This window comes from Pristis pectinata, chromosome 13 (genome assembly GCF_009764475.1).
Source record: "Pristis pectinata isolate sPriPec2 chromosome 13, sPriPec2.1.pri, whole genome shotgun sequence".
Lineage (NCBI taxonomy): Eukaryota > Metazoa > Chordata > Chondrichthyes > Rhinopristiformes > Pristidae > Pristis > Pristis pectinata.
The window spans coordinates 29,827,252-29,850,865 of NC_067417.1; the positions used below are offsets into that span (position 1 = coordinate 29,827,252).

Sequence of the window (23,614 nt, forward strand, 5' to 3'; positions counted from 1 at the left end):
ATTACCTCCTATGCTTTCTTTACTTTCTCGCTTTAGTCATTTATCAGGCTACAAATTTGAACTTACACAAGAGTGAACTTTTTCCTCTGAATAACCTGGTACCATTTGATATTAACATTCCTTCTAATATTGTAAGAAATCATTTTACCTATTTGGGGGTGTCAATTACTAAAAATTATAAACATTTATTTAAAGAAAATTTTTTCACCTTACTGCATTATGTGAAAAGGGTTTTATCAAGTTGGTCTCCCCTTTCTATAGCATTGATTGGCTGAATTAATGCTATTAAAATGAATATTTTACCTAAATTTATATATCTATTTCAGGCTTTACCTGTTTTTATTCCTAAGTCTTTCTTTGACTTTCTTGAGTCAATTATATCTTCCTACATATGGAATAATAAACATCCCAGACTAAATAAAGTTCACCTTCAGAAGGTTAAAAAGAATGAAGGTCTAGCCTTACCTAATTTTAGATTTTATTACTGGGTAGTCAATATATGAAATCTTACATTTTGGTTACATTACATTAATCAAGAGGCTTGTCCAGTATGGGTTTCTTTGGAAGTTAACTCTGCTAAAAAATTTTCTGTTATTTCTCTGCTTGGTTCTTCACTTCCAATATCATTAAATAAACTAACAGATAATTTAGTAGTTAAACATGCTTTGAGGATTTGGTTACAATTTAGAAAATATTTTGGTTTATTGAGTTTTTCTTTGTCCAGTACCATTTTCTCTAATTATTTTTTTAAACCTTCTATGACTGATGTAGTTTTTAAAGAGTGGGACAAATTAGGTATTACTTGTTTTCAGGATCTGTTTGTTGGAGGAAACCTTTCTTTGTTTGAACAACTGTCTACCAAGTGCAATTTACCAAAAACTCATTTTTTCCAATATTTACAAATTAGAGATTTTCTTCGATCTCAATTACATTCTTTTCCTTTGAGCCCTGATAAAAAATTTATTAGATGTAATTTTTAATTTGGAACCCTTTCATGATGGCTCAATATCTGATATTTATGATAGATTGCTAGGAATGAGTAAGGTGCCACTAGGTAAAATTAAAAATGCTTGGGAACAAGATTTGTAGATGTCAATTTCTGAGGAAACTTGGAATGAAATTTTCAAATTGGTTAATAGTTCGTCATTATGCGCCCGTCATTCTCTCCTTCAATTTAAAGTAGTCCATAGAGCTCACTTGTCTAAAGATAAACTATCCCGTTTTTATTCCGATATATCTCCTTCCTGTGACAAACGTAATAATGGAGTGGCTTCTCTAATTCACATGTTCTGGACGTGTCAGAGTCTTTAATAATATTGGACAGAGGTCTTTCAAACTTTTCCCGTACTTTTCAAAATAAATTTTAAACTTAATCCTTTGACTGCATTATTTGGGATCGTTGGAGAAAAAGATATAACTTTGAAGGCTTCTGATTATTCTCTTTCTTGATTTTTCATGGATTTAATAAAAATATTGTAAAGGGAGAACTTCCCACCCATTACTTTAAAGCCATGCCCTCTTGTATTGAGCATTGGTGCCCTGGGAAAGAGGCGCTGGCTGTCTACTCTATCTATTCCTCTTAATATTTTGTATACCTCTATCATGTCTCCCCTCATCCTCTATCTCCCCAAAGAGTAAAGCCCTAGCTCCCTTAGTCTCTCTTCAAAATCCATACTCTCCAAACCAGGCAGCATCCTGGTAAATCTCCTCTGCACCCTTTCCAACGCTTCCACATCCTTCCTGTAATGAGGCGACCAGAACTGGAACAGTACTCCAAGTGTGGTCTAACCAGAGTTCTGTAGGAGTGGCAAGAAACCATTTTTACGAACTTTCAGCAAAGGCAAGTCTAGGATTAGGATGGCATAATCAAAAGAGATGAGGTGGAAATGAGGGTTCTATCAATCAATTGTCAGTGATAATTCTATTAAATGATAAAAAGAATAGTTTTAGAGGCAAACCTAGGCAACTTGCAAGGGAGCTGCAGACAGGATTGATCACTTGTACGCATGCAAGCAAACTTCTCTCAGTGATCACTGGTGTGTGATTAGAGTTTGAAATCAAATATACTGTAGTTAAAGAGGACGGTATGTATTCAGTGTTTGAAGTTAAGAAGAACAGCAAATTTGTATTCATAGAGTATTTGTAAGTAAAATTAGCTACTTAAAGAACATCAGATTGTATTGCTTTGTGATCCTTATGCAGTTTTACCCTATCCAGGTTGAATTGAGGCTTTATAGTATCAGAGGGAAGGTAAGTGTCAGCTACCTCACAATAGATTCTGGAGACAAACAATAAAGAGAAATAACAAAAGAAATCATCAGAGCTTTTGGGTAGATCAGTGAAGGAAACTACTGATAATGAAATGAAATAACAATAAATGGGAAGAAAATTTAATGGAGAACATGATATAGCTATAGAATCCAATTATGACAGCAAGAAATTTTACTGTTTTCTAATAGCAAGATGGTTTCAATATGAATGAAAAATGCAAAATGATTCTTTTCCTAGTAGCATTCATTAAAAATACCAATAATATGCCACCCATTGCTAATTGTTCTACAGCTAAACTTAATATGACATAGATAGCATTCAGCCAGACCTCCTAAATGTAACTGGATCCCATCGCCTTAGAAGTGAGGCAAGGTACAACAGCAAAAACATTCTTGGATTTATATAGCATCAGAAGCAGACACAGACAAATGGAGTGATATCTGAGTTGGGGTATAGCACAAAACAGATCTGTGTACAGCTGTTTATTTTGCACTCTGGAAGATAGAAATGGACAGAGTGTAACATGGGTTCTCAATACGCCACCATCTTTTTTGCAGAAGCACAGTATGATTTTAACATGGAGGGAGGCCATTCAAACTGTCAAGCCTATACTGGCTCTATTAAGAGCAATCCAAGTAGTTCCACTCCACTGCCTTTTCACCATAGCCCTGCTATCTATTAACTAGATAGTTTTGTAAACCTCAGTATCAACAAAGCAACACTGGCCTCTCCCGACATGAGATCTTCCCTTTCTCCGATCTACACTTCCCCCACCTACTCTCCAACTAATTTGTTACCTCTCTTTACTGGTTCTGATGAAGGGCCTTTGACCTGAAATGTTAACTCTGATTCACTTTCCACAGTTACTGCCTGACCTGCTAATTGTCTCCAGCCTTTTCTCATTTTATTTCAGATTTCCAGCATCTGCAAGTTTTTTGATTTGTGGCTTAAAAATTAAAATGATTTTGTTATTTAAGCTAACACATATAAATTGTTTGATGTATTACTATTTATAATAAGATGTTCTACCAGACATATTACTTCAGTAAAATACCTGAAAGGGCATTAATAAAATATAAGCAACAATTCCCAATAATGATGTAGGTCCAAGTAAAACATAGCAATATATTGTGCAACTGATCAGCAACACTGGAGTACCAAATATAAGAGGACAAAACAAAGCAGCTTCAAATAGTCGATGACCATCATTTGACAGGAGGTTCATAACCTGTGTAAACAAAATAAAATGTGTTATCTTAATTTCAAATAACTTATTCACCCTTTGACCCTGATTTCATACAGTTCTGTATTTAGTGCTAAAATATTATAAAATTCCAGTTGGACAGTATCATTTTAATCACAAATTTTGTCACATATTGTTACTGTTTTGGGGAGGGACTTACAGTCCTTAAGTCCCAGTAAAATAATAAAGGATCAGAATTATACCGTAGTAATTGAAATGGTAAATTTTACGTTTAAATGACACATATACCTTCAGAAACAAATCTTAGAAGACACAACTCCTTTCAAAGTATGATAAATTGTATATTTAGTCCAAATGGTGATTACATGTTTAATTACTTGATTGGCCATTTACTGATCCAAATTTGATATTTTAAGTATAGGTAATTGTAATTCTCAGAAGCAGAACTTTCTAATCTAAAATCTTTCATTCTATATTCCAAGCACAGGAATTAGCATAAACTCAGGCTATGTTATTAAATATTTATCTGAACGGGTTGAATTGTTCAATTAAGAGTCCACCCCTAAGTCCCCAGTGGCTTTGTGGCTACCACATGAACTGCTTCACTGTTCAATGATGAGCCTGCTGAGATACCATCACAGTTTCACAGACTGACCCCATGATGGCGGTACGGCAAGTGTAATGCATCAGGTCTGGAACATTTAGAGGTGAGGTGAGTCTGACTGAGCTCCTGGTGTCTGGCAGACTGGGAATGGAGACACTGTAGTGATGACTGGTAGTGGAATGGGCTCAGATATTGGAAGAGGTTCCATGAATCTGTTGTCATAGAAGAAATTTGGACCAGAAATGACAGACTAAAGGTTAGAGGTACTGTGCAGGTTCTTAGCATCTTGATGCACTGAGGAGGTTTTTTTTTCTTTCTAGGGCACTCCAATTCGAAAAGCCTTTGGACCTCAATGTGCCTTGATTGAGGAGGTAGGCCAAACAGAGTCTGCTCCAATCTGTATCCAGCTTGTACATTAGGCAATAGAAAGACTTCAATAATATAGCACCTTTCATGGCTTTAGATTTTCCCAAAGACTCTAATGCCAATGAAATACATTTGAAGTGATTTGAGAAACAACCATCAGACTCCCTCTTTGGCCCAAAGTCACATGGCATTCATTAACTTTAATCACATCAAGGTCACGGAGGACTAGGTTGTGGCAAGCTGGGAAAGAATGCAATGGACTTGGCTGAGTGCACAGCCAAGATACAAATAGATTATTTATAACCACATAGTTTGAGCCAATATTTCAAGTAACTATGTATAAACAGTTTTAATTGTATCTATTACAGGGACTTATGAAACGGAGGGTTGATACCTATCCAGAGGAAATAAAACAGGAAAAATCAGAGAGACATTTATCATCAGGCTGCCTACATGCCTTCTCACAGCTTTAATGTTCACTGAATAAAATTAACAGAGGACAACTACTATAATCTTACATTGCTGATCAATGCCTACCTCACCAATGGAATTGTTGTTTAAACTTTTAAGATGAACCAGCTTAATGAATGCTGATGTAGAGATGGCACTTTTTAATCGGATACCAGTCTGATAGTTGATAGCCCATAATGCTGAGAAGAACATGGTTTTAAAAAACTCTGTTATAAATAGTGCAAAGCACAGACCAATTCCATAAACAAGATTTTCTGACTTTTCTTCAACATGTTGGAGTATAGCATGAGTCAGCACTGCCTATAAATTAAGAAGCAGAAGTAACAATTACACAGTAAAAACATGGTGCCATTTTTGTACTTGCTATGGTGAAACATTTCAATGGTCCAAGAATGGAGCGTTCTGTTTTGTGACTATACAACAATATGAAGCAAACCCTGAATCTTTTGTGGGGGGAAAAAAGTCCAAGGAACTTCATAGATAAGGGAATAGAAAGAGGAAGCAAGGCAAGAAAATGGGATTCAGAGGGGTGAACAAAAAATTTGGGTTGAGATAAGTTTCATGGTTCTTAAAGAAAACCAAAAAGAAGTTTAGAATGGAAATTCCAGGGAGCAAAACCAAGTGATTGAAGTTTAACCATTACAGATAGAATGAAAGTAACTGATGTGCCCACTCTAATGGATCCTACGACAATAGAAGCAGGGAAATGGATGAGCCATACAGCCTCATCTCCTCAGCATAATTTTTCATGTTATATTCATATTTCATTATCACATGGAAGGAATCTATCCAGTGCACAAGTCCAAGCTGACTCTCCCATTAATCCTATTCCCCGCTAATTTCCCTGTGACATATTAATCCTTCCTCCCCCCCCCCCCCCCAATACTATTACCACCCATCTACACTACAGGCAATTTACATTTGCCAACATACACGTCTTTAGGATGTGAGAGGAAACCGGAGCATTCAGGGAAACCCACATGGTCATCACAGGAAGATCAAGCAACAGACAGCCCTGGAGGTCAGGATTGAGCCCAGGTCACAAGATCAGTGAGACGACTGCAGGAGCGCAGCACCACTGTGCCACACAGTTTACATTCCCACTGGCAATAGGTGGGGAGGAAAATTAAAGCTGAGACAGGGGCATAGTGGGAGGTTAACATCCTCATGTTTCAATTGTTTCTGCCACTATCCCACCCAATCTGACTTTGCCAGATCGGTGCCAAATAGTGATAGCTTGTTTCCCTGATTCTCTGGCCTCCAGGAGTTGTGCTTGTATTCATTTTATGAATGGCTTTTAAAACTAGCAGAAACATTTGTCCTGTTACTGTGATTTGTATGATGCTGCTGATTTAGACCTACGGACCTTCTTCTGAAAATGTAACATCCAACAGGAAACACTGATCCAATAGGTTTTTAGGATTCCATTAAATAGGTCTTTAGGGTTCCATTAAATAGGTCTTTAGGATTCCATTAAATAGGTCTTTAGGGTTCCATTAAAAATATAACCAATGTCATTGTGCTTTCAGGTTTAAGGTATGTTTGATTTTTATGTGTATTTTGTTTACAATAGTTCCAGATATTTTCAGCCATTATGTTACAAAGAGATTGTAAAAATGTTGAGCTCCATAAAAACTAATTTTAAAAATCCTAAATAACAGAGAAAATGTTTCACTAAGTGGGGGTGATATAAATAAGGCAGGTTTGCATCAGCGATAATCATTTTTCATAAGGTGGGATTAATATAAGTTAAGGTTTATTAGTCATTTGTGATGTACTTAAAGCTTCTGTTATCTGAAGGTATTTGAATAAAAGTAAGACTGAAATAATGAGTAAGCTAATTTACATTCAATATCTGCTTACCGGTCCCAAGAAAGCACAAGTCATACAAATAACTGTACATATTATATTCATAATAAGCCTTGTTCGTTGAAACTGTACAGTAACTTTTTCCAAAGAAGCTTTTTTATTGCCAACTCTTTCCACTTCTTTCTCCCAAAGATGCAAAAATCTGTAGAAATTCATAAGAAAATGTCAAAATCCATTTTCATTTTGTTTATATATATAGTACTTTCTGAGCACCCAGAATATATTTCTGAATTTACGTACCTTTTGGCATTGACATCTGAACAGCTGAACTTGGAGAGGGGAGGAATTGTATCTTGATTCAGTTTCTTTCTGGATGCCTTCATCATCATTGGCGTCAGCCACTGGAAAGTGATGAATGAAAATAGCCCAGCATCATCTACTGGGTCAGGAGATGGATTCCTGGGAAATATTTTTGTAGCAAAATGATAAAGTATAATCAATTCTGAAAATCCCAATGGATTTTACATTGCAGAACAGATATTCTTTCACTTACTTTGGTTTTGGACGAATAGGAATCATCGTTTTCAAACTTTGCAAGTATTTGTGTTGCTTCTTTGGAGCCCCATCGTTTGTCTCTGACAATTCCATTTTGTTGACTTGCAGCAATATGTATCAATATTGGGAAAGCTTCACCCGAAATTAAAAACTTAAGGGTTAATTATTCGTGTAGCATGGAAACAGGCCTATCAGTCCACTTAGTCCGCGATGATCATCAACCACCCTTTTACACTAATTCTATATTAATTTCATTTTTTATTCTCACCACATTCTTCCCCCCAGATTCTACCACTCAGCTGCATATTAGGGGTGATTTACAGTGACCAATTAACCTACCAAACTGGCGTCTTTAGGATATGGGAAGAAGTGGGAGCACCAAGAGGAATCCCACGCAGTCACAGGGAGAATATACAAACTCCACACAGATGGTACCGGAGGTCCGGATTGAATCCAGATCCCTGGAACTGTGAGGCAGTGTCACTGTGCCACCAGTACTTAATAAGTGGAATTCACTCCATTTTAATTGTTAAACCAGAAATCTTAATATGTCCTTTTACTTAGCTCTCTTTACATGTCTCTTTACATGGTTATGCTAAATATTGTGCTTTCATTGGAAATGTTAAATGCTTGGACTGAAGGTTCTAGAAATCATTGAAATGACAAGCAATGTTGAGGCAGACGAGACATTAGAATTCTTTGCAAGTATTTTGAAAGGCGGTTCCTGTGGCTGGCTGAGGAACTTCTCGTCAGCTCTGAAGCCTGTGGTCTGGCAGGGATCCCTGCTGGACCTCCTCAAAGATTCTTGATAGCCCGGAATCAGTCACACAATGCTTCCCAAAACTAGCATCTTGAGGTCTCCAGGTGTGCTCTGGTCATCACTTCTCAACATGGCCTCTCCTGGCAGAGACAAACTTCAGTCACAAATTCACTTCTCGATGACAGCAAATGTCGATGATGAAATTCACCGTCTCCTTCAGTGTACCAACACAGCTTTTGGTCATTTAAGGAAAAGAAGATCAAGACCTTAAACCTGGTGCAAGCTTGCAGCCACTCAGGCAACAGTGATCCCTGTCCTCCTGTACACTTCTTAGGCATGGACAGTCTAGTGCAGGCACTGGAGAGCTACCACTAAATCTGTCTCCACAAAATCTTCAAAATCCACTGGCAAGTTAAGCAACAACTCTCCACTCCCATGCCATCATCCCCAGCACTGAGGCCCTGATTACACTCAGTTAGCTCCATTGGGTAGGTCACATCACTCACTTGCTCAAAACAGATGCTTGAAGCTCTGTCGTGGCAAGAAATTACAAGGAGAAAAGAGAAAACTATTCAAGAAAACGCTTAAAACCTCTTTGGAAAAATGTCACCACCCCACTGACTTGTGAGAATCCCTGGCCCATCAATGCACAAAATGGAGAAGAATTTGGATTGATATTGATAGCCTCGAGTCCCTTCTTCAGGAGTACAAACAAGCTCAGTGTAAACAGTGGAAGGAGTGCATACATTAGAAACTACCCTATCCCACCTGTGGCAGAATCTGTGGGCCCATGTTGTACTGATTAGCACCTCAGAATCTAAAGAACTGGAGTGAAAGCAAATCATGATTGACCATGAGGGAATGCTGAAGAAAAAGAAGAAGCCCATACCACACATCCCCGCACCAACGAATTGAAATCAGGACTGTGTAAGACTGAAATAGGAGCATCACTTCTCAGATGTTCCAACATGCTCCTTTAAAAACATGCAAACATTGGTTCACTTTGAGAGTTTAAAACTGTTATTTTCATTGTTGGAAAATATTGAAAACTTTATTAAAACTTTTAAGATACACTAGATTACCATTGTTCTCCAGTCATGCATTCCATCTCAACTGGGTGTATAAAAACACAACTAGCATAATAGGAGTGTTGGAGTTAATATTTCCAGGCCATCTGTGCTACCATTTCAATGAATGAACAATTCAAAACTCAATCATCAAACTGTTTATACTCGGAATGACTTCTCCCAGATTGGCAGCCCACATATCTCAGTCAAAAATTCAGGCGCCAGTTGAGAGATGATTTAGGCCTTTGGGGATGCAAATTCAATTAACCGTTTGTGTTGAACTGTGACTAAGCCACTCAATTCAAAAAAGACCAGTAGAAATTTTCTTTCCTGCAGTGTGATGCATATATGGAAGATAATTTAGTCGCCTGAAGGAAATGCCTGCATAAATAAGGAATGGCTTTTGAAGTTTGGAATACTGTGCCGATTTTCTGCAACTGATCACTATTTCATTATATTTTCCCTCACAGGGAAATTTTTTGATTAATCCCTTAATATCCAAATGTGCTTCCTATGTACTCCTTCTTCTCATTTCACCATTAGCATTGAATTCAAAATTCATTGTATTCTCTACAAGCATTTCCTTCTGTGGCAGAAACTAAAGCCAATCATTTGGCCTTGAAATCGGTTCATGTAACATGTGAGTTCTTTTTCTTGTTGATATTCCAGTGCATAGAACAGATAGATGTAAGGACAGTAAGATGGAGACTCTTAGTCCGTGGCATTGCTTCATACCCGATGATCCCTCCATAAAGGGGCTAATGGCTGAATTCCAATTTAAATGCTGTCAGTTTAGAACATAGAACAGTACAGCACAGGAACAGGCCCTTCGGCCCACAATGTTGTGCCGATCTAATTAAACTAGTAATTAAATGCCTAATTAAACTAATCCCTTCTGCCTAAACAATGTCCACATCCCTCCAACCCCTGCACATTCATGTGCCTAACTAAGAGCCTCTTAAATGCCTCTATTGTATTTGCCACCATCACCACCATCCCTGGCAGTGCATTCCAGGCACCCACCACTCTCTGTGTAAAAAACTTACCCAGCACAAATCATTTGAACTTATCCCCTCTCGCCTTAAATACACGCCCTCTAATATTAGCCATTTCGACCCTAAGGAAATAGATACCTCTATCTATGCCTCTTGTAATCTTATAAACCTCTATCAGGTCTTCCCTCAGCCTCCGCCGCTCCAGAAAAAACAACCCAAGTTTGTTCAACATCTCCTCATGGCACATGCCCTCTAATCTAGGCAGCATCCTGGTAAACCTCTTCTGCACCCTCTCCAAAGCCTCCATATTCTTCCTATAATGGGGTGATCAGAATTGCATGCAATACTGCAGATGTGGCCTAATTAGAGTTTTATAAATCTGCAACATAACTCCCTGACTCTTAATGCCTCGACTAATAAAGGCAAGCCTGCCATATGCCTTCTTTACCACCCTATCAACCTGTGCAGCAACTCTCAGGAAGCTATGGACTTAGACCTCAAGATCCCTCTGTACGTCAACACTGTTAAGGGTCTTGCCATTAGCAGTGTACTGCCCTTTACATTTGATCTCCCAAAGTGCAACAACCTCACATTTGGCCGGATTAAACTCTGTCTGCCTGTGGCTAAGTAGAATGTGATGATCTTGGTCAAGGCTCCAGCAATCTCATCTCTTGTCTCTCTTAATAACCTGGGGTATATTCCATCAAGCCCTGGGGACTTATCGACCTTAATGTTCTTTAAGAGACCCAACACTACCGCCTTCTTTATCTCAAAATGTCCTAGCATATTAGCACACTCTACACTGATCTCACTATCTCCACGCCCTTCTCCTTGGTAAATACTCTTGCAAAGTACTCATTTAGGACCTTGCACACATCCTCCACTTCAAGCACATGTTCCCTCCTTTATCCTTGAGTGGTCTTACCCTCTCCCTAGTTATCCACTTGCTCTTTATGTATGTATAGAATGCCTTAGGATTCTCTTTAATCCTACTTGCCAAGGACTTTTCATGGACTCTCCTAATTCCCTTCTTGAGTTCTTTTCTAGCTTCTTTATTATCCTCAAGGGTTCCATTTGATCTTAGTTTCCTAAACCTTACACACGCTTCCTTTTTATTTTTGACTAAATTCACCACCTTTTTCAATATCCAAGGTTCCTTTACTTTGCCATCTTTGTCCCTTCTTCTTGCTGGAACATACCTGTCCTGTCCTGTCCTCTGTGCAGTTTAAACCCCTCCACGTGTTAGATGTGCACTTGCCCGAACACAGCTGTTTCCAATTAATTCTCCCTAGTTCCTGCCTAACACTCTCGTAATTTGCCTTGCTCCAATTTAATATTCTCCAGCAAGATCCATACTTATCCTTATCTATAGCTATCTTAAAATTTAAGGATTTGTGGTCACTGTTCCCTCATGGTTCTCCCACTGAAAGGTCAGTTACTTGGCCAGGCTCATTACCCAACACCAGGTCCAGTATGGCCCCTCATCTTGTTGGACTATCGACATACTGATTTAACAAACCCACCTGGCTGCACCTAACAAATTCTGCCCCATCTAAACCTCTTGCTCTCAGGAGGTCCCAGTCCAAATTAGGGAAGTTAAAGTCACTCATGACACCACCTTTTCCTAATCTGCCTGCATATCCGTTCCTCAATGACCCAGTGGCTACTGGGGTCTGTAGTATAATCCCATCAGAGTGATTGCACCTTTCTTATTTTTGAGTCCTACCTTTATATACTCAGTGGATAAACCCTCCATTATGTCCCCTCTGAGGGCAGCTGTGATATTGTCCCTGATTAATAATGCAACTCCCCTTCCCCCCACCCCCGTCACCCTCTTTTACTTCCCTCTCTATCTTTTCTAAAACATCAAAAACCTGGAACATTAAGCACCCAGTTCTATCCCCGTCTCAACCAAATCTCTGAAGTGGCCACAACATCATAGTTCCATGCTCTAAATTCATCATGTTTACCCCTAATACTCCTAGCATTAAAGTAAATACACTTCTACCCGTCCGTCCCATCAACTTGCTCCTACCTGTTCTTCCTTACAGACTTACTGGTTGTGACATCTACCTTCAAGTCAATCCCTCCACTTTCTGACGTGTTGCCCTGGTTCCCATTCCCCTGCCATGCTAGTTTCTGCTCTGAGACATCCTCGACCCTGGCACCCGGGAGGCGACAAACCATCCTAACATCTCTTTTGTGGCCACAGATTCTCCTGAATGTCCCCCTGACCATCGAGGCTCCTATCACTATCACTCTGCCTGACTTCACCCTTTCCTGCTGAGCCTCAGAGCCAGCCACAGTGCCACTGACCTGTGAGCTGCTGCTGTACCCTGATAGGTCACCACCCCCCCAGCAGTATCCAAAGGGGTATACTTGTTGCCGAGAGGAATGGCCACAAGTGAATCCTGCACTACCTAGGTGTGACCAGCTCGCAAAAACTCTTGTCAATGATCCTCTCATCATGCCGGACGATCCTAAGTATGTCCAACTCCAGCTCCAGTTCCTCCACACAGTCAGTCAGGAGCTGCAGCTGGGTGCACTTCCTACAGGTGAAGTTATCAAGGACACTGGCAGTCTCCCAGATCATTCCAGTGGCCAAGAAGAGCAGGGTGAGCTGCCTCAATGACTATCACCCGGTAGCACTCACATCTACTGTGATGAAATGCTTTGAGAGGTTGGTTATGGCTGGACTTAACTCCTGCCTGAGCAAGGATGAGGACCCACTGCAATTCACCTACTGCCACAACAGCTCTACAGCAGACGCAATCTCACTGGCCCTCCACTCTGCTTTGGAGCACCTAGACAACACAAACATATATGAAGCTACTGTTTATCGATTACAGCTCGGCGTTCAACACTATCTTTCCCTCACTACTAATAACCAAGCTTCAGAACCTGGGTGCCTGTACCTCCCTCTGCAACTGTATCCTTGACTTCCTTATTAGGAGACCACGGTCAGTGTGGATCGGTAGCAACATCTCCTCCTCGCTGACAGTCAACATAGGCACACCTCAAGGATATGTGCTTAGCTCACTGCTCTACTCTCTCTGCAGTCATGACTGTGTGGCTAGGCACAGCTCAAACACTATCTATAAATTCGCCAATGACACCATTGTTGTTGGCAGAATCTCAGATGGCAATGAGGAGGCGTACAGGAGTGACAGATTGGCTGGTTAAGTGGTATGACAGCAGCAACCTTGCCCTCGACAACAGCAACCTTGCCCTCAACATCAACAAGACCAAGGAACTGATTGTAGACTTCAGGAAGGGGAAGTCGGGAGAACACACTGCAGACCTCATTGAGGGGTCAGTGGTGGAAAGGGTGAGCAGCTTCAAGTTCCTGGGTGTCAAAATCTCAGAGGGTCTATCCTGGGCCCAACACATCGATGCAATCACAAAGAAGGCACGCCAGTGGTTTTACTTTGTTAGGAGTTTGAGAAGATTTACTATGTCACCAAAGACTGTTACAAATTGCTATAGAAGTACGGTGGAGAGCATTCTGACTGGTTGCATCACCGTCTGGTATGGAGGCTCCAATGCACAGGATCGCAAGAGGCTGCAGAGGGTTATAGACTCGGCCAGCTCCATCATGGGCACAACCCTCCCCACCATTGAGTACATCTTCAAGAGGCGGTGCCTCAAGAAGGTGGCATCCATCATTAAGGACCCTCAGAACATGGCATCAGGGAGGAGGCACAGGAGTCTGAAGACCCAAACTCAATGATTCAGGACAGCTTATTCCCCTCCACCACCAAATTTCTGAACGATCCATGAACCCATGAACAATACCTCGTTATTCCTTTTTTTCCTTGCACTATTTATTTATTTTTGTAATTTATAGATTTTATGTCCTGCATGGTACTACTGCCGCAAAGCAACAAATTTCACGTCATATGTCAACGATAATAAATCTGATTCTGATTCTGATTCTAACTGCCATCACAGCTACTCTAATAGGAAGAGTAATTCTAAGGAAACCCTTACCTGCACTTACCTGCTGAATCTCCTCTCACCGAAGCCTCCTGAAACAAAGCCTCAGCACCTATGGTTCTCACAACTCAAACATGGCCACTCCCAGAAATGGCTGCTCTGCTAGAGCCTGCTTCCCTTTTATAGCTACAAAAAATAACTTCAAAAAGCTGCTGGCTCCTCTCCTCTGCTGCTCTGCCTGCTGCAACTGGGAAAAAAAGCTCAATACTGAAAAGCAACTATTAAAAAGCTGCCGTTAGAGTAGATAGTTGTTTGCCATAGGGGGATGCTTTCCAGATTAAAGAGATTTCCCTTAGTGCACTGATAAACATAAGTGTGAAATTACTACAACCGTTCCGCGACCTATGGTATATTTCCAGCAATCCTTGAATTCAAGTTAGTTCTTCTCAAGATTCTTTGTGTGTTCCGCAAGGGCTCTTAAGGAAACTCGGAAGGAGCGACTATTGACTTTTACAAAGGGTTAAAGGAAAAGAATAGAGCAGCAGAGCAGAAGCTGCATTTACTCAATGTTGTCCATATTTTGTGAGGCTTCATGTCCATTCAAAAATGCTGCATGAACAGGTCAGATGATGTCAGTCAAAAGTGATTCCTTGCCCAGGATTGTGTGAATAAAGAGTTATCACATTTAATGGGTGATTTCAAATTGAATCCAGCTGATCACCAGCTTATCAGTCTGCCCTCAATCATCAGCAAAGTGATGGAAGGTTCACCAACAATGCTATCAAGTATCACTTACTCACCAATAATCTACACTCTCATTCTGGGTTTTGCCTGGACTCTGTGACTCCAGACCTCAACACAGCCTTGGCCCAAACACTGACGAGAGAGCTAAATTCCAGAGGAGAGCTAGAGTAACTGTCCTTGACATTGAGGCATCAGCTGATCAAGTGTGGCATCAAGGAGAACTGGTAAAACAGAAATCAATGGGTGTCAATGAGCTATACTCCAGTGGTTAGAGTCATACGACGCACAAAGAAAGATGGTTGTGGTTGTTGGAGGGCAATCATCTCAGTCCAAGGACATTACTGCAGGAGTTCCTTAGGACAGTGCCAGAGGCAGGATCAGCTGCTTCATCAATGATCTACTTTCCTTTAATGTCAGAAGTGAGCCTGTTTGCTGGTGGTTGTATAACATTCACTTCAATTCACATCACCTCAGCCTGTGCCTGCATGCAGCAAGATCAGTGAAGCAATGAAGAACAAGTTAATAAATGCCGACACACATTTTTCCCACATAAGTAACAGACAATGATTAGCACCAACAATTGAGGATGGGGAAATAAATGCTAACCTTCTCAGAGACACCCAGACTCTGAAAAATGATTGAATAATAATGAAAAGATATGCTTCTTAGGAGCCTTCACCATTAGTTGTGCATTCTGTACCTTGAACAATTCATTTGGTTCAGTTATTCTAACTGAGTCTTATGACTCCCAGTTCTGTGAGGTTGTCTCATTACCAATTGAAAACAAACTTCACTGGCTTGCAGCATTAACTTTTCTTTGCAGCTGCTTAACCTCTGCATGGCATTCTGCATATTATAAATCATGCAAATTGATTCAGAGCAGCACCTGGGGGAAGATAATTCTTCATCAAGGACCACTCAGGTGTTTTTCAGTGCACTCAGATAATGAATGGAAATGATGTGGAGAGGTTCACATCTCATGCAGGAAGAGTCAATGACTGCAGTGTGTTCACAACAATCTCCTCTCAATTAGGAATCACCAACAGTGTTCCAAATGTAGCCCTTCTCCTAAGTGACACCTCACATTGTTCCTGAGGGACTTTCACCTGCAGCAGGTTGAGACGTGTGCATGGGCCTTATTAATTGAGGCAAAACGTGAAAGAGCAAAATTATCAGATGAGTGTTGTAACGAAAATATTGGAAGATCTGAAAAACACACTTCAGGAAAGATATGGTGAAGTCAGAGAGGGAGCAGAAGGGATTTACTGGACTGAATCCAGGGATGAGGAACTTCAATTACATAGATAGTATGGAGAAACTGGGGTTAAGAACATCAGAACATTAGTAGAAGCAGTAGAAGGCTATACAGTCCTTCATGCCTTTTTTTCCATTCAATAAAATGGCTGATCTTCTACCTCAGCACGACTTCCTGTAGTGACCTCATTTATTCCCTAAATATCTAACAATCTATCAATCTCTGTCTTGAATATATGTAATAACTGAGGCTCCACAACCCTCTTGGATACAGAATTCTAAAGGTTCAACCATTTGGGTGAATAAATGTGTTCTCATCTCTGGCAATGACCCCTGCTTCTGGACAATCCAGCCAGTGGTAACATTATTTCTTCATCTACCCTATCAAGCCCATTGGAATTCTTTATATTGGAGTGACAGTACCTCTCTTTTTTTGCACTTCTCGAGCACCTCTCAGTGGCAGCTCCCGTCGATGCTAAGACCAGCTTTCACGGCTGCCTGGAGCAGATGCATGTTCTGTTTTGGGGTCAGCTGTGTGGACAGAGTATGGTCAAGAATGGGGACAGGTGTGTGGAGAGTGGATGGGAACTGGCAGAGATGTGTGGAGAGACAGTGGCTGGAAACGAGAGCAGTTTTGATCTATTTTATTTTTAAATCTGTTTTGATTCTTCCTAATCATTTTGATTTTCTCGGTACCCTGGCACCGGTATTTAGAAAGGTCCATAAAACTAGACTCGGTATCTGCCCTTACATTGGCATCAAGCTAATGTACTGTTCCGTTTCATCCTCTCCCTACCTTCTGGAATGATAGGGATGTGTTTGTCACCTTTCAATCCAAGGGAACCATTCCATAATCTATGAAAAGTTAGGAAAAAGAAAGAAACACTGTCCCTTGTGAGATTTCTTTGAATTCCCGGGAAATAGAATGGCAAATCCAGTAGATGTATTGTCTCATTACTTTCCAAGCCCTAATTTCATATAGTTCCTCAATCTGAATAGTTCCTTGTTTTGCCGCTCATTCCAAAATGCTTTTGTGACTTTTACCAGAATGACAGATCCAAAGTATGTGTTTATTTTTGCTATCATTTTCATCTTTTCCTTATAATTTTCCTGCCTTTGCTTGTAAGGGACCAAAATTTACTGTTTCTTATCTCTTCATTTAATATCCTTTTAGAAGCTTTTATAATCTGTTTCATCTTTTCGTGATTTGTCATCATATTTATTTTTTCTCTTTATTGATCCTTTGCCCATACTTCTTGGCATGTTTCCAATATCTTCCCACTTTTTAAGATTATCGCTCAATGTCTCCCTTTAGTCAATTACCTAATTTTTTTTGTGACTGCAGTACTTTTCCCTTGGTATTTAATTCCAAAGTAATTAAAATGAGAGTCAGAGATTTTGTGTGTGTGTGTGTGTGTGTGTGTGTGTGTGTGTGTGTTTGTGTGTGTGTGTGTGTGTGTGTGTGTGTGTGTGTGAGAGAGAGAGAGAGAGAGAGAGCGAGAGAGAGAGGGAAAGAGAGAGACAGAAAGAGAGAGAATATGCAGATACAGAAATATACAGTACATGCTCACTCATATTCTGTAAGACAGGGATTGAGGGTGAGACCCTCAGAGCGAAAAATGATAGGAGGCAGGACTGGAGGGAAGTACAGGTCAAGCAGAGAAACAGAGGAGATTAAGCAAACAGAAATTCAGAAAGCCACTCAAATAAACAAACACACACACACACACACACACACACACACACACACAGAAGGAGAGAGTATAATACTGAGCAACAAACAATGGCAGAGTAATGAAAAAGAAGGACAGAGAGATAGATAGAGGAAAAGACATTGAGAAAGAAGAAGAGTGATTTAGTGTGAGCCCAGACTGTGAGAGACATCAGGGAGAAAGAGACTGAGAGAGACAGATAAACAGAATGGAGGCAGAAAAATCAATAGATAAAGAAGGATAAGAGGAGAGAGAAATAGAAAAGCAGAAAGGCAGAGGCAAAGGATTAATAAAGGGAGAGAGAAAGTTTGAGAGATAAAATTAGTGTGAATGGGCAGGACACAGGAACAGAGAGGAATGGGAGAGAGAATAAATAGAGAAAGAGGACAAGATGTGAAAGAGAAAAATAAATGAGCATGAGAATGTGAAGGAAGAAAGAGAGGAACAGAGAGAACAAGAGTGAGGTAGAGTGTAATATTAAGAGAAGAGTAGTCGTGGTATCAGGTAAAATGAGATAGAATGAAATGAAAGAAATAAAGAAATATAAAGGCTGAAGCAAACCCCAGAAAGGAGTTATAGGTGCTCTTATTGAAAGCTTTTTATGCCAAAGTGGCCCCTGTTCTAAAAATAGTGATCACTCCTCTAGAGAGTAATTGAAAGAAGCCCACATTTAATTGCATTAAATAATCAATTTATAGCAAACTAACTAGAACTCTCTGCTGGGAAATTCAGTAATGCATGAGGACAAAGTTGTTATGTGCTACTAAAAGACCTTGTACAATGAAAGACACGGTCAGTAGTTCCAGGGCTGGTTCCAGATCCAGAAGTTCATTGGGCAGTGAGGCCAAGGGATAGAGAAGAAGATTGGGGATTGGTATGGGATTCGGGTTGACTGGCTTTAGAGTGGTCAGGGTCAAGGGCTAAGTAGAAGTGTGGGGGGCTGAGATAGGTAAAGCAATGTTGGTAAAGAGCTCAAGGCAAGGATTGATAGAGGATGGTCAGAATAGGTCAAGTGGCATGGATTAGTGAGGGAATGAATTGGTAGCTGGGGATGCTGGAACGGTAATTGGGAGGGTGGTGTCAGAAATCAGAAGCAGAGATCATTAGTCAGAAAGGGAGGTTGGAAGTCATGGGGGTGGATTAATCATCAGAGGAAGGTCAGTGGTGAAAACGGTTCAGGTCAGAATGTAGGTGAATGGTGGAGGTCAGATCAACTGATAGGTTGATGTTTAGATAAGCTCAGCTCATCACTTCTCTGATGAGTAGAGTTATGCAACAAGTCATAAGATTTGGGGTTTCTACTGATCACTACTTTGGGAGGAGGGTACATGAAGAAGAGCCTAGTCAGTACGTAAAGCAAACCTACTTGAGGGAAGTTCCAGCACAGGGGTCTTCTCCTGGCAGCTCCTCTTTAAGTCACATTGAATCAAGCGCAAGTGTCGTGCAGGCCTTCAACTGCATGAAAGATCTGTGGATATTGTGGGCCATACGTTCATGAACATTACATAATTGGCTACCATGAGTGCATTGGGTGCCATTATGTGTGCCCTGGCATCTGTACATTAGTGCATCAGATGAATAGAAGGAAAATCAGACCATGCAGTGCACAGTAGAGAGCAGATGTTTAACTATTTTTCATTCTACATTGGAATCAAATCACAAGGCACTCAAAAAACTTGGCTCTACGCAATCCATTTTCCAGGCAGAAGTTCTTCTTCGCTCTGTCTCCCAGCTCCACCTCTCCCCCTCCCCTACCTAATAAACACAAATGTAAATAATGTACCATCAATGAAAATTATATGTAAAATAGAGGCAGTTTTCCATGATTTATGGACAGTACTTAAACTATATTTCAAAATGGCATTCCAGTTAAAATTGAATTCAAATTTAAGACATGTTGTTAACATGTTCTGAATTTATATAAGTGATACTGTTTAAATAATAATTAAATAATAGAACTATTATTGGGATCGTATCTTCAATCATTTTGAAAAGGGCAGGGACAGTTAAATTCTATATACTCCAGAAACCATGAAAAGTGCTTATTACTCTGCTCAAACTAAAAGGAAACAAAGGCTACAGCATGATAACAGACATTTTATTCTGCAGGAATCTAATTTACCAAGAAAAAGAAAGATTTAGAAATAATGAAGAACGCTTCAAAATGCATGTCAGTTTTCTCCCTTGAATTTTACAGACTTTTGCTTTAATCTGGCCTCCTTTTGAACAGAACTCTGGAGATGTAAAGCTATTGTCTGGAGTTCTTCTCGTGTACATGAAAATTTATTCACTACTTCTTTAGCAAGATGGGAATTTTTATTAGTTCATATAAACCGGCCACTCAGTTTTTCCAAACTGAGGATTGGGTCTGGGTTTCTCAGTTCCTCCCATTATCTTGAAGGTGGCCAGAAATTTGTTCAGCCATCTGGTCTTTGGCTCCTCAGCTCACCCCATTTCCAAATGGTTCTGACAATGATGATGTTTGTAAATTTCAATATAGTCAAAGGCACCTACGTCACAGAGGTGAGTCCCAACACCTGCGATAGGGTCCATTAAAAAGCTTTAGACTGCACCTTCTGATTTGTTAAATTACTTGTACCATTACAGCAAACAGATTAATGTTTGAAACAGATTTGGCCAGCACCAGTTTTATGTTTATCTTTCTGCCATTTAAAATTATGGGTTAGAAATTCCAATGCATGGCATGACGTTTATATGCTTCACAAAATACAATTTAAATGAAGAACGGTTATTAAAGAAAATCATGGATTTATTAGATGGATCACAAAACTTGAGGTATTACTTCCAGATCTTCTGTGCGTGGAGGCATGTAGACTTGCGCAAGGCCCACTTTTCACACTGATGGCTTGCAACTTATGCCTGGATGCAATTTCCATGATTTTCATCCAAGTCTGTGTGACTCATGGATGGCATGGGCTATTCATTGCAGAAGCATGTCTTTGTAGCAGGTGAGACCTGATTCATCATTGGTTAAAATGGACCAGACTGAGCACTTGATCTCAAGTCTTTTCCTCACACCCGCCAACCCAATTGTGACCCAAATCACCCTACAATTAGATGACTGAAAGACAGCTCCAAAGTTTCAACCCAACATTTTTATCACAAGATCTACATCTCGCATCTCCATAGCCACCCTGCCCCTCACCCAGGTTCTCACCTCTGTGACACTGAACCCCCACACCCAACCCTTGGTGCCAGAGCTTCAACAAGATTCCTGCCTGTTGTGTAGTTTTCAATGGTGGAGCGTGGAATGGAAAGGCCTCTCTCTGTGTTAACTTTTCAGGGTCTATTCTGGTACACTTGGCCTTGTGTGCAAAAGAATTTTACAGTAGTGGCTCCTCAGAAAAAACATCTGTTGCCTCGCCATGCACCAATGATTTAATATGCTCTACCAAGCGTTTAAATTAATTATTAGTAAATGTTGCCCAATTATGGCAGAAGCAAAATTGTTTATACAAATACCAATATCAAGTAGTTGATGATGAGTAGACATGATTAATATCCCTGCACTTGAATGCCTAAGTCCTTTTGCAGACTGTTTGCATGTTGCAAGGTCTTTCTGCTCTACAGGAACAAGATGTTCAACAAATACTGCTGCGACTTGGGATGAACACTGCTGACAAACATTACCTGAAGGTCAGACATGAAATTATATGATTGGGGTTTCTGAAGCTTTTCTTGCCACACGTTGTAACATGGAAAATGATAGATGTCCATTCCATGTTAGGTGAAAGTTAGCAGTAGGTTCATATGTTATATAAAGGCATTGAAAACAGGAGCAGGAATAGAACATACAGCCTTTTGAAACTGAGCCACTGAACACCATCAGGGCTGATCATCCATTTCACTGTTTTCGCCCTTTCTCCAGATCCCTTGATCCTTTTAGCATTCAGAATTATATCTGTCTCCTTCTTGAATATATTTAATGACTCGGCCTCCGCTGTCTTCTGTGGTGGAGATTGTTTATAATGAATATACTTCTGTTGATGAGGAGGTCCTGCTTCCCACTGATTTGGACGGGAGGCCCAAAATAATTCTTGTGATCAAACCTTGAATAAACTTGAGTGATGGTGTGTATATAAGGTGTTTACTGTATAGGGGGAGAGGGAACATCATAAAGCCATCTTCAAAGGGAAAGTGTTGTTTTGACACATTGATAGGTTTTGGTAGGGCAACAGGTACATAGGCAATGGACATGGCATCCTGGTCTTCCGCCACTGTAGCAGAGGTGCTTCTAAGATATCCGAGCTGGGTAGTCTTGTTCTAGGTGGGTTCCATGAAAAATAAGTCAGCAGGTAAGGTGGGGAGTAGATTAGTGCCATCTGGATCACTCACAGAACCAAGCTTCAGTGCTCGAAGAAGTTTAACTTCCCCTCCTATCCCTCTTACTCTGAACACAACATGGTAAGTTGCCCTGAAAAACAGGAGGCTTATTTGCAGGAACAACAATGTAATAGTTAATATTACTGCACCAGATCCTAAATGAGCAAAGCTACTGTCTTGTAAAACATTCATAGTGGTTAAATTATAGCAGGTGAATTTGCTTTCAAATACTGCAGAAGCTGACTATCTCTTGCCCTATTCAAGCCGTGATTTGTGATTGAATTTCAGGAAGCAATTGTGGCAGCACAGACTGATTTGAAAGATGTTTATACCGTAATTGCGTCAATAGAAAATAATGTTAAAAATATTTGTTTGGCTTCCGCCTGTTTCTGATTGAAAATAATATCAAGTAGGCATCTGTCCAGTAATTTGGAGCTTTTCCTCTTCACAATATTTGTCACCCAATCACCCCGTTCTGAGGAAGGGCCCTGGACCTGAGATGTCAAGTATTTCTCCTCCCACAGATGCTGCCTTGACCTGCTGAGTGTTTCCAGCATTTTCTGTTTTATTTCAGATATCTAACATCCGAGATAATTTTTTGATTTTCTTTTCTCACACTATCACCCTGTTTACACAAAAAAACTGGAATGACATTGAACCTCAATATATCACAAGATTCTCAAAACTGAGCACTAACATCAAAGAAGTTAGCGTATATAAATAAATGAGATCAATATTGCCAGTGAGAAATTACCAGCATGCACATATTCTAAATGTCACTTTTTGTCATTTGTTATTTCCTTCCTTTGGAGTCCTGTGTGAAGTTATTCATGTCTGAATTTATATACTCTTCTGAAGGTTATGGGGAAATTTCCATTATGAACAAGTTTTTCATACAAACAATTTAATTTAGTTTTCTTGCTCAATTTCATTCAGCATTGTTTCTGCAAAATACTATTCATATGAGATATAAGCTTATTGTTCCAGTAACAGTCAAAATGATATTAACAGTTTAGCCATTGTCAGACTCACCACTTCAGCTTGATTTGCTCTGTGTATGTCTTTCTTTCCCTTCAGATCTTTATGTTGCATTTAATTCACCACCAAAATAATCAGTGCTTTCATCGCTTGAGAGATTCCCATTTAAATGACAATCTGCTAGAGTCATGCTTCCATAAGAACCTTCATTTTCAATCTCCTCATTTCAAAGTTCATTTTGGGCAATAACTATTCTGTACAAAGGTATGAAGTTCATGAAAACAGGGAATGACTACCCCAGATTTAAAGGAATACTCTCATCAGTAAAAATTATTTCAATGTGATTTATGTCACTGCTTATGTCTGTCAAAGTAGGAATTCTTTCACAGAGACTTTAGCTTTAATCCTCTTCTTTACTGTATTATTTCCAAAGTGCCAAATGCGACATTTTTCATGTTATTTCTTCACTGGGTTCAATAAGTCCAATGTAAGTGTTCTGTAACTAGCATACAAATGATCTGGCAGCAGTCCTGAGCTAGTTTGC

The 23,614-nt window shown here is 40.0% G+C and overlaps 1 protein-coding gene across 2 annotated transcripts in view; it reads right to left on the reverse strand.

Annotated features, from left to right (window-relative positions):
• abcc12 (ATP-binding cassette, sub-family C (CFTR/MRP), member 12) overlaps positions 1–23,214 on the reverse strand; it is an 86,402-nt gene extending 63,188 nt beyond the window's left edge. Inside the window, exons 1-6 of one of the 2 annotated variants that reach the window (XM_052028072.1) lie at positions 23,125–23,214; positions 7,279–7,412; positions 7,026–7,184; positions 6,780–6,927; positions 4,983–5,216; positions 3,326–3,499 (exon numbers count right to left, since the gene is read on the reverse strand). In XM_052028072.1, the coding sequence (XP_051884032.1) occupies positions 3,326–3,499; positions 4,983–5,216; positions 6,780–6,927; positions 7,026–7,184; positions 7,279–7,373 (810 nt within the window). In that variant the 5' untranslated portion in view covers positions 7,374–7,412; positions 23,125–23,214. The remainder of the gene's footprint in view (positions 1–3,325; positions 3,500–4,982; positions 5,217–6,779; positions 6,928–7,025; positions 7,185–7,278; positions 7,413–23,124) is intronic. The other variant, XM_052028073.1, reaches the window with a different exon arrangement.
• Between the last annotated feature and the right edge of the window lie 400 nt (positions 23,215–23,614).